Below are 12,824 nucleotides of genomic sequence, written 5' to 3'. Positions count from 1 at the left end.
AGCCTTGAGCTAAGTTTATATTTTGATAGCTCAGTTTTCACAAATTCCAGTAAATCTTAGCCAGCTCTTATTAACAGATTCCATGTTTCATAACTATAATCATAAATGTGTTTTAAAACGAAATCAGGTTTTGTTTAGTTAAGCATATGTAAAATGATTGATACAATCTAAGATCTTTCTTAACAGATGAACATCTCTCCATTATACAATGGAATTAAGCAACGATATTTAAATTCTATTTTTTCGTCTAAAGAAAAATAAGTAACATTTATCACATACTTAGCAATATAAAAGTTATGAAACATAATAGAAATAGGTATTGAAATATAAATAATTCATTGGGATTTTGAAATAATTATGTTAACGTCAAAGTGTAAAATTACAAATTAAACTTGAAGAACTAAAATATTTGTAAACGTTGATCAAAAGTGAATAATTTCTGTAAGAATTTGTATATTAGTATGAATGATAATCTTAAAATACCCGCACTTTGCATTAGATAAACGTAAAATGTTATGAGATTTAAATCGAATTATTTTATTTTAAGCTTTCATGAAGTTTTACTGTACATTCCAAATAAATTTATATTCTTAAAGACTCTATTAATGTAAAATATGAAAGCTTCTTTGTTGGTTTGGAAACAAATTCCTGTTTTAGAAAATATATAATCCGGAATAATAACTGTTCTCAGTGTAACATCTACCAGGGTTCGAGTCCCGGCGAGAGCTTTGCTCATTTTTCGCATCTCCTACTTCAAAATAACCTCGTGACTCTACAAAACTTATTGTTTTAATTCAAAGCACAGTTTAAATGTAATAGTATGATTCTAAGAAGTTAAAGCTTGGTATATGTTAAATGATTTCAACACATCATTTAAAATCATTTTATTTTGCCAGTATTTATTGAAGCTTTCTCTTAATAATATGAAATAAAAAGCAGATATTGAAACTAAATACTTATTATGTCTTTTTCTGTAAAATTATATATATATATATATATATATATATATTCTATATTTCTTTTTTCTATAATTTTCCTAGAAAGTGATCTCATTCAGTAAATAAATAAACTTAATCTGGCAATTTTATTTTGCATTTTAAGAAGTACATGAAGTTAAAATGTATTGGGTTTAGCCATTCTGTGAATAAAATCCCAAAGACTAGATAATCCCAAAGACTAGAGTTGAGATAAAAACTAAACGATGCGATACACCACTCTCTCTTGCATTTAGAAGTTTTCCCAAAAGGCCTCTTATTTTAATGATTCTGTATCTAAACACACAACAGCAACTAAAGTATCCAACTGTATCTTCAAGTTGGGCTAATGAAGGCGAATTGGAGACGACATGAATGATACGATTCAATGATCCGAGAGTAATCTTAACAATAGAAGAAATTGTAATGATGGAGTGACTGCTACGTACCCTTATATCCAAATCGAAGAATATTTTAATGGTGTGTCGTTAAAAATTTAAGTTAACTAAATGAAAAAAATGTAGCAAACTGCTTCTTGGAAAAATTGGTGTCTAATGTACGCATATTTTCTTCGTCCGTGAAAAGAATAAAATGCATCTTTCTCAGTATAAGCTCTCGTCAGTTTTCCTTTTTCTTACATAATATTTGTTATGTTCGTTTCGTTTTAATTGTTCATTTTACAATTTTTCTGAAAGAAATAGTATTTACTAGTATTTTAAGAATAAAAATGTATTTATGTACCTTTTAAATAAATTTTTATTCGATATAACATTAAGTTGCGTTCAGAAGGTTATATTCACTATAAATGCTAAACAGATTTACAAATTAATGTGTTATGCAATTTATTTATTTGTTATAATTAATAACCGAAGGACTTCAGTTTTTTAACTGAGTTAAACAATGCTCCTTTAGTCGAAATATAAAATCTGAAAGCTTTTAGACTGAACTTTAAAATGTTTCTCATCTTCCGATTTTATGCGAACTAAGATCCAAAACCTTTGCAGACGCATTTTGTAAATGCGCTTAATACCAGAAGATGTAAAATTCTGCGTGCAATAATAAGGGGACTCATACACCTTAAAACTCATAAGATCTTCGAATATGTGACTGTTTCAAGAATTGGGATAACTTATTTCTTTTAAATGCAATTTCTTCCAACTTTTTACAGCCGACTACATAATGTAGCTGCTTTCTGAAATAGTAATCAGAAAGTTTGTGTTGTTGAAAGTTTGTGTTTGAATCAGAAAGTTGCAACAAATATTTCTATAATTTATTCCGCTTTGTGACAAATTTTTCGTCATGATTCCATCTTGCGCGCACTTAAAATATTCTATTGCATAATTTAATTCCATATTTAATTTATAGCTTTTATAAAATTTGGAAACTACTGTGAACCAAAAATTCTAAGAATTTCATGTTATTTTTTTTTATTTGAAGCTGAGTTTATAAAATGTTTTTATTAAAAAAATCTGTAATATTTTCGTGCATTAAATTTTTATTATTAAAATATTCATCAGATTTTTTGATTCAGTTAGAAAATAGTGCCCGTATAAAGAATTCCATCAAATTTCAAGTATGTACAATTAGCCATTTTTAAAATATCATGCGAGCAAGGTGGAAATATGACGAAACATTTTGTCACAAGGGGGATTAAATTGCAAAAATATTTGTGGCAACACAAAATTTCTGGTTATTAGTTTCCAAAGCAGCTATATTATGTAGTCAGCTGTAAAACGTTGGAAGTAATTACTTCTAAAATAAATAAAATATCCCAATTCTTGATACAGTCACATATTTGAAAATGATTATAAGGGGTTTAAGGTGTATGAGTCCCCATTTAACCACGCTTCATTGGTTTAATTCATTGGTCATAATTATTTTGAATACACGGAAACGTGTAAAAAGTAAACTAAAAAAATAAAACATTTAGGAACATACTGCGTATATTTACGTAGCAACGAGAGGGTCTCATGAGAAATTAAAGTGGCGTAGCTGTCTGAGAAAGTAATTATAACAGACTAAAATATCGAACCATCATAAGTAGCTTTTTCAAATGAATTTAGTGACATTAAATTCTGGAATTTACCTAACGAAAGGCTAGTTGCTGAATGTGTCTGAAGTAATAATCCGTAATATAAAAAGTCATATTTGAAAACAAGCAGATAAGTTTAGCGTGGTATTACGAGTATTTACTCAACATATTTTAACAGCGTTGATAACTTCTATTTACATGCGTTCCGCATAATTATTAATATTTACTTTAACAGCCGTGATTGTTTGTTTACTTATATAATTTCGGAATATTGTTTACTCTATAAAAATTGAATTATAGCTTGAAATACCTTGAAAGGAAACTAGCGTAATGAAATTATAGATGCTGTAAGATTACCGACATTATAATTATAATTTACACTTATTCCCTTATGGACGAACTTCTTATATATACAGTGAATAAACGTTATATAGCTGAAAATTAATTCCTTTGAAGATCGATGTAATTGAATTTTGTCCCATTTTCTGTAGGAAATGCCTTTAGTTACCTCTAATAATAGACGAACGCAATTAGCTAAGTAAATGAATATTTTAAGAAGCACACATACAGGTGTCGCAGTGTAACAGAACCAGGTAATGTTGTTGCAGACAAATGTAATTTATCATTGAAAATATGGGTGATGTTTAGTTAAAATACATAGAGTTGTCCCACATAAATGTGCATTAGATGTAGAATTGAAGCATAAGTCAAGTTTTTCTATCAAATGTATATTGGCTTACGAATGCACCAAATAAAAACATTTATATCAAAGAATAAAATATTGAATATATGAGTTTTGTTTTGCTTTCTGCATTCATTTCCATTCTTATGGATATTTAATAAAAAGGAATTTTTCGCATCAAGAAACATTTTCTACGTCTAGAACACTTCCCATCCATTCTGCATTCACTTAACCGAACTGAGTTGTTTACAAGTAGCAGCTCTAATAATCGCTTCAGTTCTCTGGGCTCATTTTCTGCGGTGATGCATTAAAATATTGAGAGAAGTCTAGGCATAAAGAATACCATTAATATTTCTTTGGGAACTTGAAAGCAGTCCCAAAATTATATATGTTTCCCAGCCAGAAAGCCATTACTTTTTTCCCTTCATGCTTCCATTCATTGTGGCGCAAATACTTTATTCTTTAGGGGGTTTTCCCGCGTTTGCGATCATGGTCGAGTCCCGTCATTTGTTTCACGCATTCGAAGAGATTTATGAAACTTTTTCTCTCTCAATTTTCTCTCTATGCTTGTGCAAATGATATTCAGCGAATAAGTATGATGAATGATTTTCTGTACCTAACTAACGGAGTTGAACGGAAGGTTAGGGATTATACTTGGGGGAACAATTGCAGGAAAGAGAAGTCTGCATGCCAGGAATGGAAGTGCGGTGACTTCTGGGAAAGTGAATCAAAATATAAAATTTAAATTGCTGATTTTAAGAGATTATTCGACATTTGTTATCGAACAATTATAAAAAGTCATTTTTTAACATTTCAATGACTATTAGTGCATAAGAAATGATTTGATATGAATTTAGCTTTTAAAAATTAGCCAATACTAAAGTATACTAAGGCTCAATAAAGAATAACTTCGTGTTATGGTAATTCGACCCAGGCCGATAGACCTTTCAGACGCAGTTTTGTCCATACGTAAAGTGAATAACAGACAAAGTCTCTTTGAAATATTTTTAAATATTTTTACGAAGACATACGTAAAGATAACATACGACGTTTTTGCCATAATAATTGATTAGACGAGAATATTTAAATGATTCGTACTTAAATGTTTGCTGTAAAGTATAGATGTTAATTAATTTTAAATTATAAGAATCCAGCACAAATTATTTGTTCTTAAATTCAATAAACAAAATATAATAGAATATTTAAAATAACTTCTATTAAATGTAAGAAAATAAAAACATTCTTTCGCCTTCTGATGATATCTGTAAGATTCCTATCTTATATGTTACAGCTAAAGTGAGAAACCTTAAGAACTGATAAGCGAATAATCACTTTAGTTTGGCAGACAGCAAACAGATACTCAAGAAATGTTAAATATCCTTTATTATTCCAAATAAATTTCACATAAATCTCCTTCTTAGAGTTTACAATAAAGCCTCCACTCGGGCTTGAACTCAGGAAACTAAGAAATAAAAAAACTAATCAAAACTAAAACGATATAGCCCGAGTTATCAAGATTCTAACAGAATTGGCCCCTTAACGCTAACTAACAGTCATGGGCCTAAAGTACGGCCGAGCGTAAAAATAGCTTTAGAGAGAGTATAGCCAAAAGGTTAACGCGCGGTGCATAGAATCTCTGGCCCTCTAACGACGTCAATAGAACTTCATATTTAAATACTTCTCCTCATTTGCATTTGACCGCGATTCCGAAAATACGTTCTGGCCGAAAGTTGTAAGAGAAAATTCAGAAAGGACAGGAAAGTAACTTGTAACTAAAAATTAACTGATAAATTAAGATAAACTTTACATATTAACTATTTTTTTAATCCTGTGTACTAAATTCAATCCGAAAAATTAGAGCGTACTTGCATAAAACCATTTTTTGGCATGAATTTTTAAGCAATTATGTCCGCCAAACTGCGCTTCATGTGTATCATGTACATTAATGCATAAAGCGGAGGATAACAATTATTCTTCAGCACCACTTAACAGCGAATTAAGATTTAGGCACAAGATGAAATCATGTTTATGTAACGATACTTGATACCTGCAGTCAATTAACGTATTTTAAAACATACGGTGCTGTTGAATAAACTTGTACTAATGTAACCGTGCAAACGAATAACTTTAGCCTGTCTCGTAACTAAAAAATCAGTGTTTCACAACTGGAGACATCATTTATGCTGAAAGGAGAGGCTTAGTACTGGATTATCTTCAAACTTTAAGAAAAATATCTATTTCAAGAGACAAGCAATAATAAGGGTGTTGCTTTGTATGTCATGGCTATCATAAAATCCAATGCTTGTCTTAGTTCCAGGCAGAGTCGGTTTAGACTTTTAGAGGACTTAAAAGATTTTTGTGCCCCCTCCCATATTTATACGTCAGTTTCTTCTTCATTCATTCTGTCTACATTTCATTGGTTTAGGTCCATTCTATGGTAAAACCGGCAATTGGAAATTTTTTAAGTTCCTTTTCCTGAATACCTAAGGATATCTTTGTGATGCCCCGTTTCCTTGATGCCTAAGCACATGCTTATATTATGGTTAATGGTTAATCCAGTACTGCTTCCAGGATAGGAACATACTTTACGCCACGACAGGGCGGGGGCGGATATATTGGGGTATTAACTAATTAGATGTTTTTTAAGCTCTGCTGTAGAATCTGTCTGTTCCACAAGACTTCTTTTGAGTGCATGACACCCAAAAGTATTTTTCAGAGTGACAGAAGCTCAAAAGATCGAGGGTCATCTGTGTAAGTAAGTAACTGAGAAATGGAATTGGGGCACGCCAGTATTAAGCATTTAAATGTTAAAAACATGCTGTTTCCTATTATGATTCGTTTTAGAATAATGAAGACTAACATTAAATTTAAATCTTGCAGTATTCCAAGATTGTTTACTGATTTTGTATTTTTCTTATGGCAATAAAACCGTTTGCACTGATGTCTTCATAGTAAGATAGCTTTATTTAAATATTCGTAGATACAAATAGAAGCGCAGGTTTATTGCATTGAGTTATGATTCCTACTGCTTCTGAATTAAAGGGTGCATATTTTTCTCTTCCAAGATAGTAGTTTACAAATTTAAAATTGTTTTAATTTCTTCAAAGGCAATCAGATTATAGAACTACGTATTTGAGGCTTTCTCCAATTAACTGTGCTTTCTTTAACCGAAAAGTGCTAATACCCAACTCTTGTGCACTGAAGAGACTATTCTTGTTAACTGTTATTCTTCATACGAATGCAAGAACAGCGTATGTATCAAATGCAAGATAGATTCATGCTTTAGTGAAGCCGTATTATTTATGGAGTTCAGTACGCAAACAAGTCTACATGTTTCTTTGTATATTGTTCCCTGTTACAGTACTGAAATACAAAGTTATAAATAAAAATGCAATTAAGTGTGCACCTGCTTGTTTTTATTTACGTGTTTTACATTGTTGTCAAACTATGCTCTGATAAATGATTTTTAAGTCGATATAACGGCTCATTTTAATCATTATAGTAGAACTTTGATCACTACATTTGAACTCAGTTGCAAGATACATTGTAACCACCGCTGATTATCGAAAACTCGGGCAGTAGAGAATCACCTTAAAACTTGTATAGCCATTAGGTTATTTCGAAAGCAGGAAACATGAAAAATGTGCAGTGTCCTCGCTGAGACTCGAACCTCGGACCTCTCGAAAACGCGCCGAGCGTGCTGACCATTATACCACGAAGACAAGCTAAGAAGGCGGTGTAGATACCTTATAACCTTGTCAGTTTTCTTTTGATAAGGTTTACAAAAATTGCTTATTTGAATTTTTAAAAATAACTGCAAAAATGGGATTATTAATAATTCAACAAACTTTTTATTACTAGAAAAAATTTGTTTCTTTCAATTAAAAAGTTTTATGTGGACACCAAATGACTTCCTTACAGTTTATTAAATTAAACACATATTTTGTTGCACTATATTTGAAGTTATATTCTCAAATTCCATTAGAGACATGTTTTATTCAATCAATTCATTTCCCACGCCAAGGGGGAAAAAAATTAAAACATTTTTATTAAAAATTGCAAAATACAAAAAGCCTAAAGCGCCGAACATGTTTAAAAATTAAGTTCTTGCATTTAAAATATAAAATTCTACGCATAAACAAGCTGTCCGCCCCAACGGGCAGAAAGATAAATTTTCGTTCTGAAACTTTAGTTAAAATTTGGCCCCCACTGGACGAAAAGATACTGCAGGCCATGTGTCAATAGACTTTACTATCTATGTTAATGAGAGTTTCATGTGTAAACAAATTTCAGCTCATTAGGCTTAGCTCCACTTATACTGTTAAATTGTTGATAATTCGACAACTGTTGCATGCAAATTAACGCATAAAAAACTTAACCAGGACATAAGATCAGCATAATTCAATTCATTTCAAAGCAGAAAAGGTACAGATTACCAACGTATAAGAATAATAAAACAGAGCTCTTTCACATATTTATATTATACACATATATTTATATACCCATATATATAAAGAGAGATATAGATAGATATAAATATATATATAGATAGATAGATAAATATATGTATGTATATATGTTACCGTGAAAGACCGAAATTGGAGAATGTCGACTTTCACCGGAGAATGTTAACATTCACCAAATACGTTGGTGAAAGATCGAATATTGCACTACATTCGCGTATATTCGGACCCTCACCGGTGTATGCCGACAATCACAGATATGCTCTGGTGTAAGTCGAAAGGAGAGGTCATAGTAGTTTAAGTTGTTGCAATAAATAAGATTTGAATCACATAATTTAGTAAGTTTTTTATCACTGTTATTTTATTTTCTCATTTAGAACGTACTGTATAATTAAATAAGTTTTTAATTTCTATTATTTTCCTTTCTCATTTTGAATATATTGTGTGTTTTAGGTTCTCATGTTCTTAAGTTCTTATTTCAAGTGTCAAGTGCGTTTATTCGCGACTGAATTACGGAGAAGAAAATATAATATTGTTATATGTTCAACGTTCACCATTAGTACATAATGAATGTCGACATTGACCGGTGTAAGTCAGAAATAAGAGTATTTGGAAAATATTTCGGACATACACCAAGAAACTGTGTGAATGTTGACATTCACCGGTGAAAGTCGACATTCTCCAGATTTCGGTCTTTCACCGTAACATAAACATATATATAAATCTTCACACGCACGTATACACAGAAAAATAAGGAATAAACTATTCCATCAAAATTTATCGAAACTGTAAAATTTTCCCACATTCTTTATATGCATTTTATAAGACAATTTTTAAAAGTGTGTTATAAGGTATTTCTGCCACCTTCCTGGCGTGCCTTCGTGGTGTAGTGGTTCTGCACGCTGGGGCTATTCCATAGGAACGCAATCCGATTCCCGGCGAAGGCGTTTGCTCATTTTTCATCTGTCCAGCTTCCAAAAAATTCCTAATGTCTCTACGATGTTAAGCTTTGCGGTAGTCTTATAACTCTATCAGCCACCGCACGATCACGCATGTCGCGATGTCTACATGTGATCCTCGAAATATGCACCAGCACGTTGCTTTAAATATCAAACCAAAGCTCAAGGCTTCAGACCTATTAATGGCTCAGTTATTTTACCACTGAATATTGGTAGTTCAGTTCCGAGCGAAAGGGTTTGCTAAATTGAAGCTTTTATCGCTTTTCTCCATATGAATGTATATATTAGGCAATTTCCCTTTAAAAACGTTTCCGCGGACGGGCTGGCTGCATGGGCGTTTTCGTGGTTTTTCCCATGTGTAACGTGTATACGAGCCAGTTGCCCTTCGAAAGTCCTCCACGAAGGCATCCCTGTCCTTGAGCAGATAGCCCTAGTGTGCTTTGCCATAATTAAATAAACCGAACTTAAAAACGTTTCCACGAAGGCATCCTTTTTTTTTTTAGGTACAGAGCACTCATAAGTAACACCATAATGAAAGCAATGCATGATCAAGACGCATTTAAGCGTGTTTATTTTACACATTTTTGCTTTTCATGGTTATACTGAGTATCACTGCACAACATCTATTTTTCTCCAGATTTAGGTCACGAATGATTTATTCTTCACTTTGACACTGAGAAATGGTATTCACTCTATTATACATTTATCTTTTACTTTCTTGAAACATGTGTACGGATTAATTGCTAGTTCGTGTTGCTGTTAATTTTAACACATGTGAACCATATTTTTTGCTGTGATGCATAATAGGAAGGCTGCTAAATGATTCATTACTAATAGGAAGAGCAGAAATATAAATTACTGATAATATTTGCGAATGTTACAAAATTTCGCCGTTCCTTTTCTAACATTACTACATTTTCCAGTTACTTCTTCCTTAAACTGGTTGCAACTCTGGTATCAAATTTATTAGTTGATAGAAGTCTTAATATAAGTTATATCGTATTTTGTCGAGTTTAATTATTGGTATTAAAAATCATTTTCTCATTGTAATATTTTAAATCTTTTCCATCACATTTCACCCTTCTAGCTTTTTTAGCACAACTGAGTTTGGTAATTTGTTTCAATTTTATGAAAACAGTGAATTACCATAATCTAAATATTTCTACTGAACAACAAGCAATGAAATGATTTTTGAATAAACTGGTATTTTTCTAGGTGACGCTTACTTGCACGTCAGGCAGCAGCAACCCCATGTCTCGGATTTCGTGGAAGAGGAATGGTTTCTATGTTCGAGATCACAGAGAAGAGACTTTGAGTTCTGTATTTGGTGGAATTGCCACTAGAAGCAGAATCTTCCTTCTAGCCACACCTTCTGATGATAAATCCCAATTCATGTGCCTCGCCAAAAGCGATGAATTCAAGACGCCTGTCAGCGAGACCTTCACCCTCCGCGTACGACGTAAGTAACCTATTATGGGGGGAGTTTAGTCATCTATCCATTAACACTCATTAATGATAATTATCTACTTCGTTAATGACACTCCTGTCGTTGCTTCTGGTAAATGTTCTCACAGTTACGCATGGATGGGTTCGACTAATTAATTAAGATCCCACTTCCCATACGAAGAAAGTATCTCTAAAACACGTAGAAAATATTCGATGGTTTAGTGACATTTGCAAACAAAAAATATACGTTATGTTTTTGAATGAGTTAGGTATATATATCCCCGTTCAAAAAAGCGTTTCTCCTTTTAACAAAGTAGGCCCACCAGCGGCCGAGCGGTAAAGTCGCTGAACACTGGTAGTTCGGTACGAGGTTCGAATCCCGCGAACGGGCTGGCTGCATGGGCGTTTTCGTGGTTTTCCCCGTGTGTAACGTGTATATGAGCCAGTTTTCGTTAGAAAGTCTTCCACGAAGGCATCCCTCCCCTTAGGCAGATAGCCCTCGAGGCTTTGCCATAATCACACACACCACCACAACACCTTTTAACAAAGTAGTGTATAATAGTTTCTGCCAAATATTATTTTGCTTTATTTTTGCAATCATTTAAATTTGGAAAACAAAAGGACATTTGTTCTACGAACGAATACCTTCTTTGTATTTATATTTACAGCCAGCTCCCGATTAACTCTTAAAAAAAGGAAATGTGAGTTTGTTTAGATATGGAAAAATTATTACCACAAATAAAGAATGAAAAAAATGTCTATCAAAAATACAAAAAGGCCAATGAAAATTTCGTAGGATAACAATATGATATCAAAACCCATAGTAGTTACTTTTATCCACAGCAGCATGCAATCCGGAATGCACATAAATTAGACTTTCGCTTGAACTAATACAAAGAATACTTTAATACAATAAATACAGTATATACTTAAGTAAAGTAAATGCTATTCCTTACATTAACATACAAAAAATCAAACACAACTGACAAACATCTTTAGAATTCTAAATTCCCTCAACGGCCAATTTCTGAAAGGAATTCTTTGTAAAATACGTAGTATTGCGGTCTATTAGTAGAGGATTAAATTCTTTATATTTCATATACAGTGGCTCATATTTTTTCTTCGGAACACTTGCATTGTTGCTGTTTGTGCAGCAATGCTATTGTTGCAACAATGTGCAACAATTTCTATATTTATCTTTTGATAAATATAGAAATACAGAATTATATACTTATTGGTGATATATTATGTTTTGTTTATTTAAGCCTTGCTTGTTCAAAAACAAATATTCCTTGTAATAAAATAATAGATTCTGAAAGTGTTAATCAACAACTCACATAATAATTCATATACGCTAAAGTGTTGTTGATATAATTTTGGTATACAATGTTTCTTGCGTTAGTTTTAAGCAACAATACATAACATGAATTATCATTTGGAAATTATTACCTGTTTAACAAAATACATTAATGTTTTCATATGTGAAATGAACATAGCAAGACAGACCAATTATTTTATGATCTACGATGTTATAAAACAATGTAAACTTCCTTGGAATTCTTGAAAATGCATTGAAGTGTGGACCACATTCCAAGCTAACATATTGTTGCATTCTACGGGATCGTAGATTTCGAGTAATTCATGACAATGATAGAGAACCAAAACTCTATTTATTCGACAGCATTACACAGGAGATTACCAAAAACACGTTTAAGTCGTCGAAAAACTAAGATAAACAAGCTAAAACAATCAGCAACACAGCCTTCGGGTTATCAGACTTTAACGGTGCAGACAGCTTCACGGCAAAGAAATAAAACTCAGTTCCCATCTCGATAGATTCCTCTCTAGCTGATCTCCGAATTCATGACACTACTAATCTCTCCGTACAAGCAGCTTTAATCTACCTTCGAGAATATTCCCGAGAAAACCGCTAAGAATGCTTTCTAGAATGTTCCCACTCCATCTATGACATATCACCAATTTTGTCGCCAAATAAGCTATTTCGCGCCAAATCAGGCAAACCTGCAATTTTTTGCCACTTTCTGAAAAACCTAATCCGGGTTTTGCGGGGAAGCTGTCTCATCGCAGTTGGACATTTCGTAACATTATTCAAGTTAACACACTTGAAATTTGCACTATGAAAAAAATAAAACAAGATTCAAAAATTAATTCTATAACATGTGCTATGGTAGAGTATTTTTAGAAGAATGGTTTACTATATAAATAACTTCGAAACTGTTAAAACAGTCATTAAGACATATTGATATA

The 12,824-nt window shown here is 32.3% G+C and overlaps 1 protein-coding gene across 3 annotated transcripts in view; it reads left to right on the top strand.

The window, feature by feature from the left end:
- LOC118185412 (nephrin-like) overlaps window positions 1-12,824 on the top strand; it is a 1,505,573-nt gene that overhangs the window by 982,077 nt on the left and 510,672 nt on the right. For all 3 annotated transcript variants that reach the window (XM_085813712.1, XM_085813714.1, XM_085813713.1), the window contains one exon: window positions 10,326-10,569. In XM_085813712.1, the coding sequence (XP_085669838.1) occupies window positions 10,326-10,569 (244 nt within the window). The remainder of the gene's footprint in view (window positions 1-10,325; window positions 10,570-12,824) is intronic.

This window comes from Stegodyphus dumicola, chromosome 3 (genome assembly GCF_044657685.1).
Source record: "Stegodyphus dumicola isolate Sdum_Otavi_A_Nest chromosome 3, ASM4465768v1".
Classification (NCBI taxonomy): Eukaryota; Metazoa; Arthropoda; class Arachnida; order Araneae; family Eresidae; genus Stegodyphus; species Stegodyphus dumicola.
Note: the sequence above shows the minus strand (reverse complement) of the source record. Positions and strands in the feature narration are given on the sequence as shown.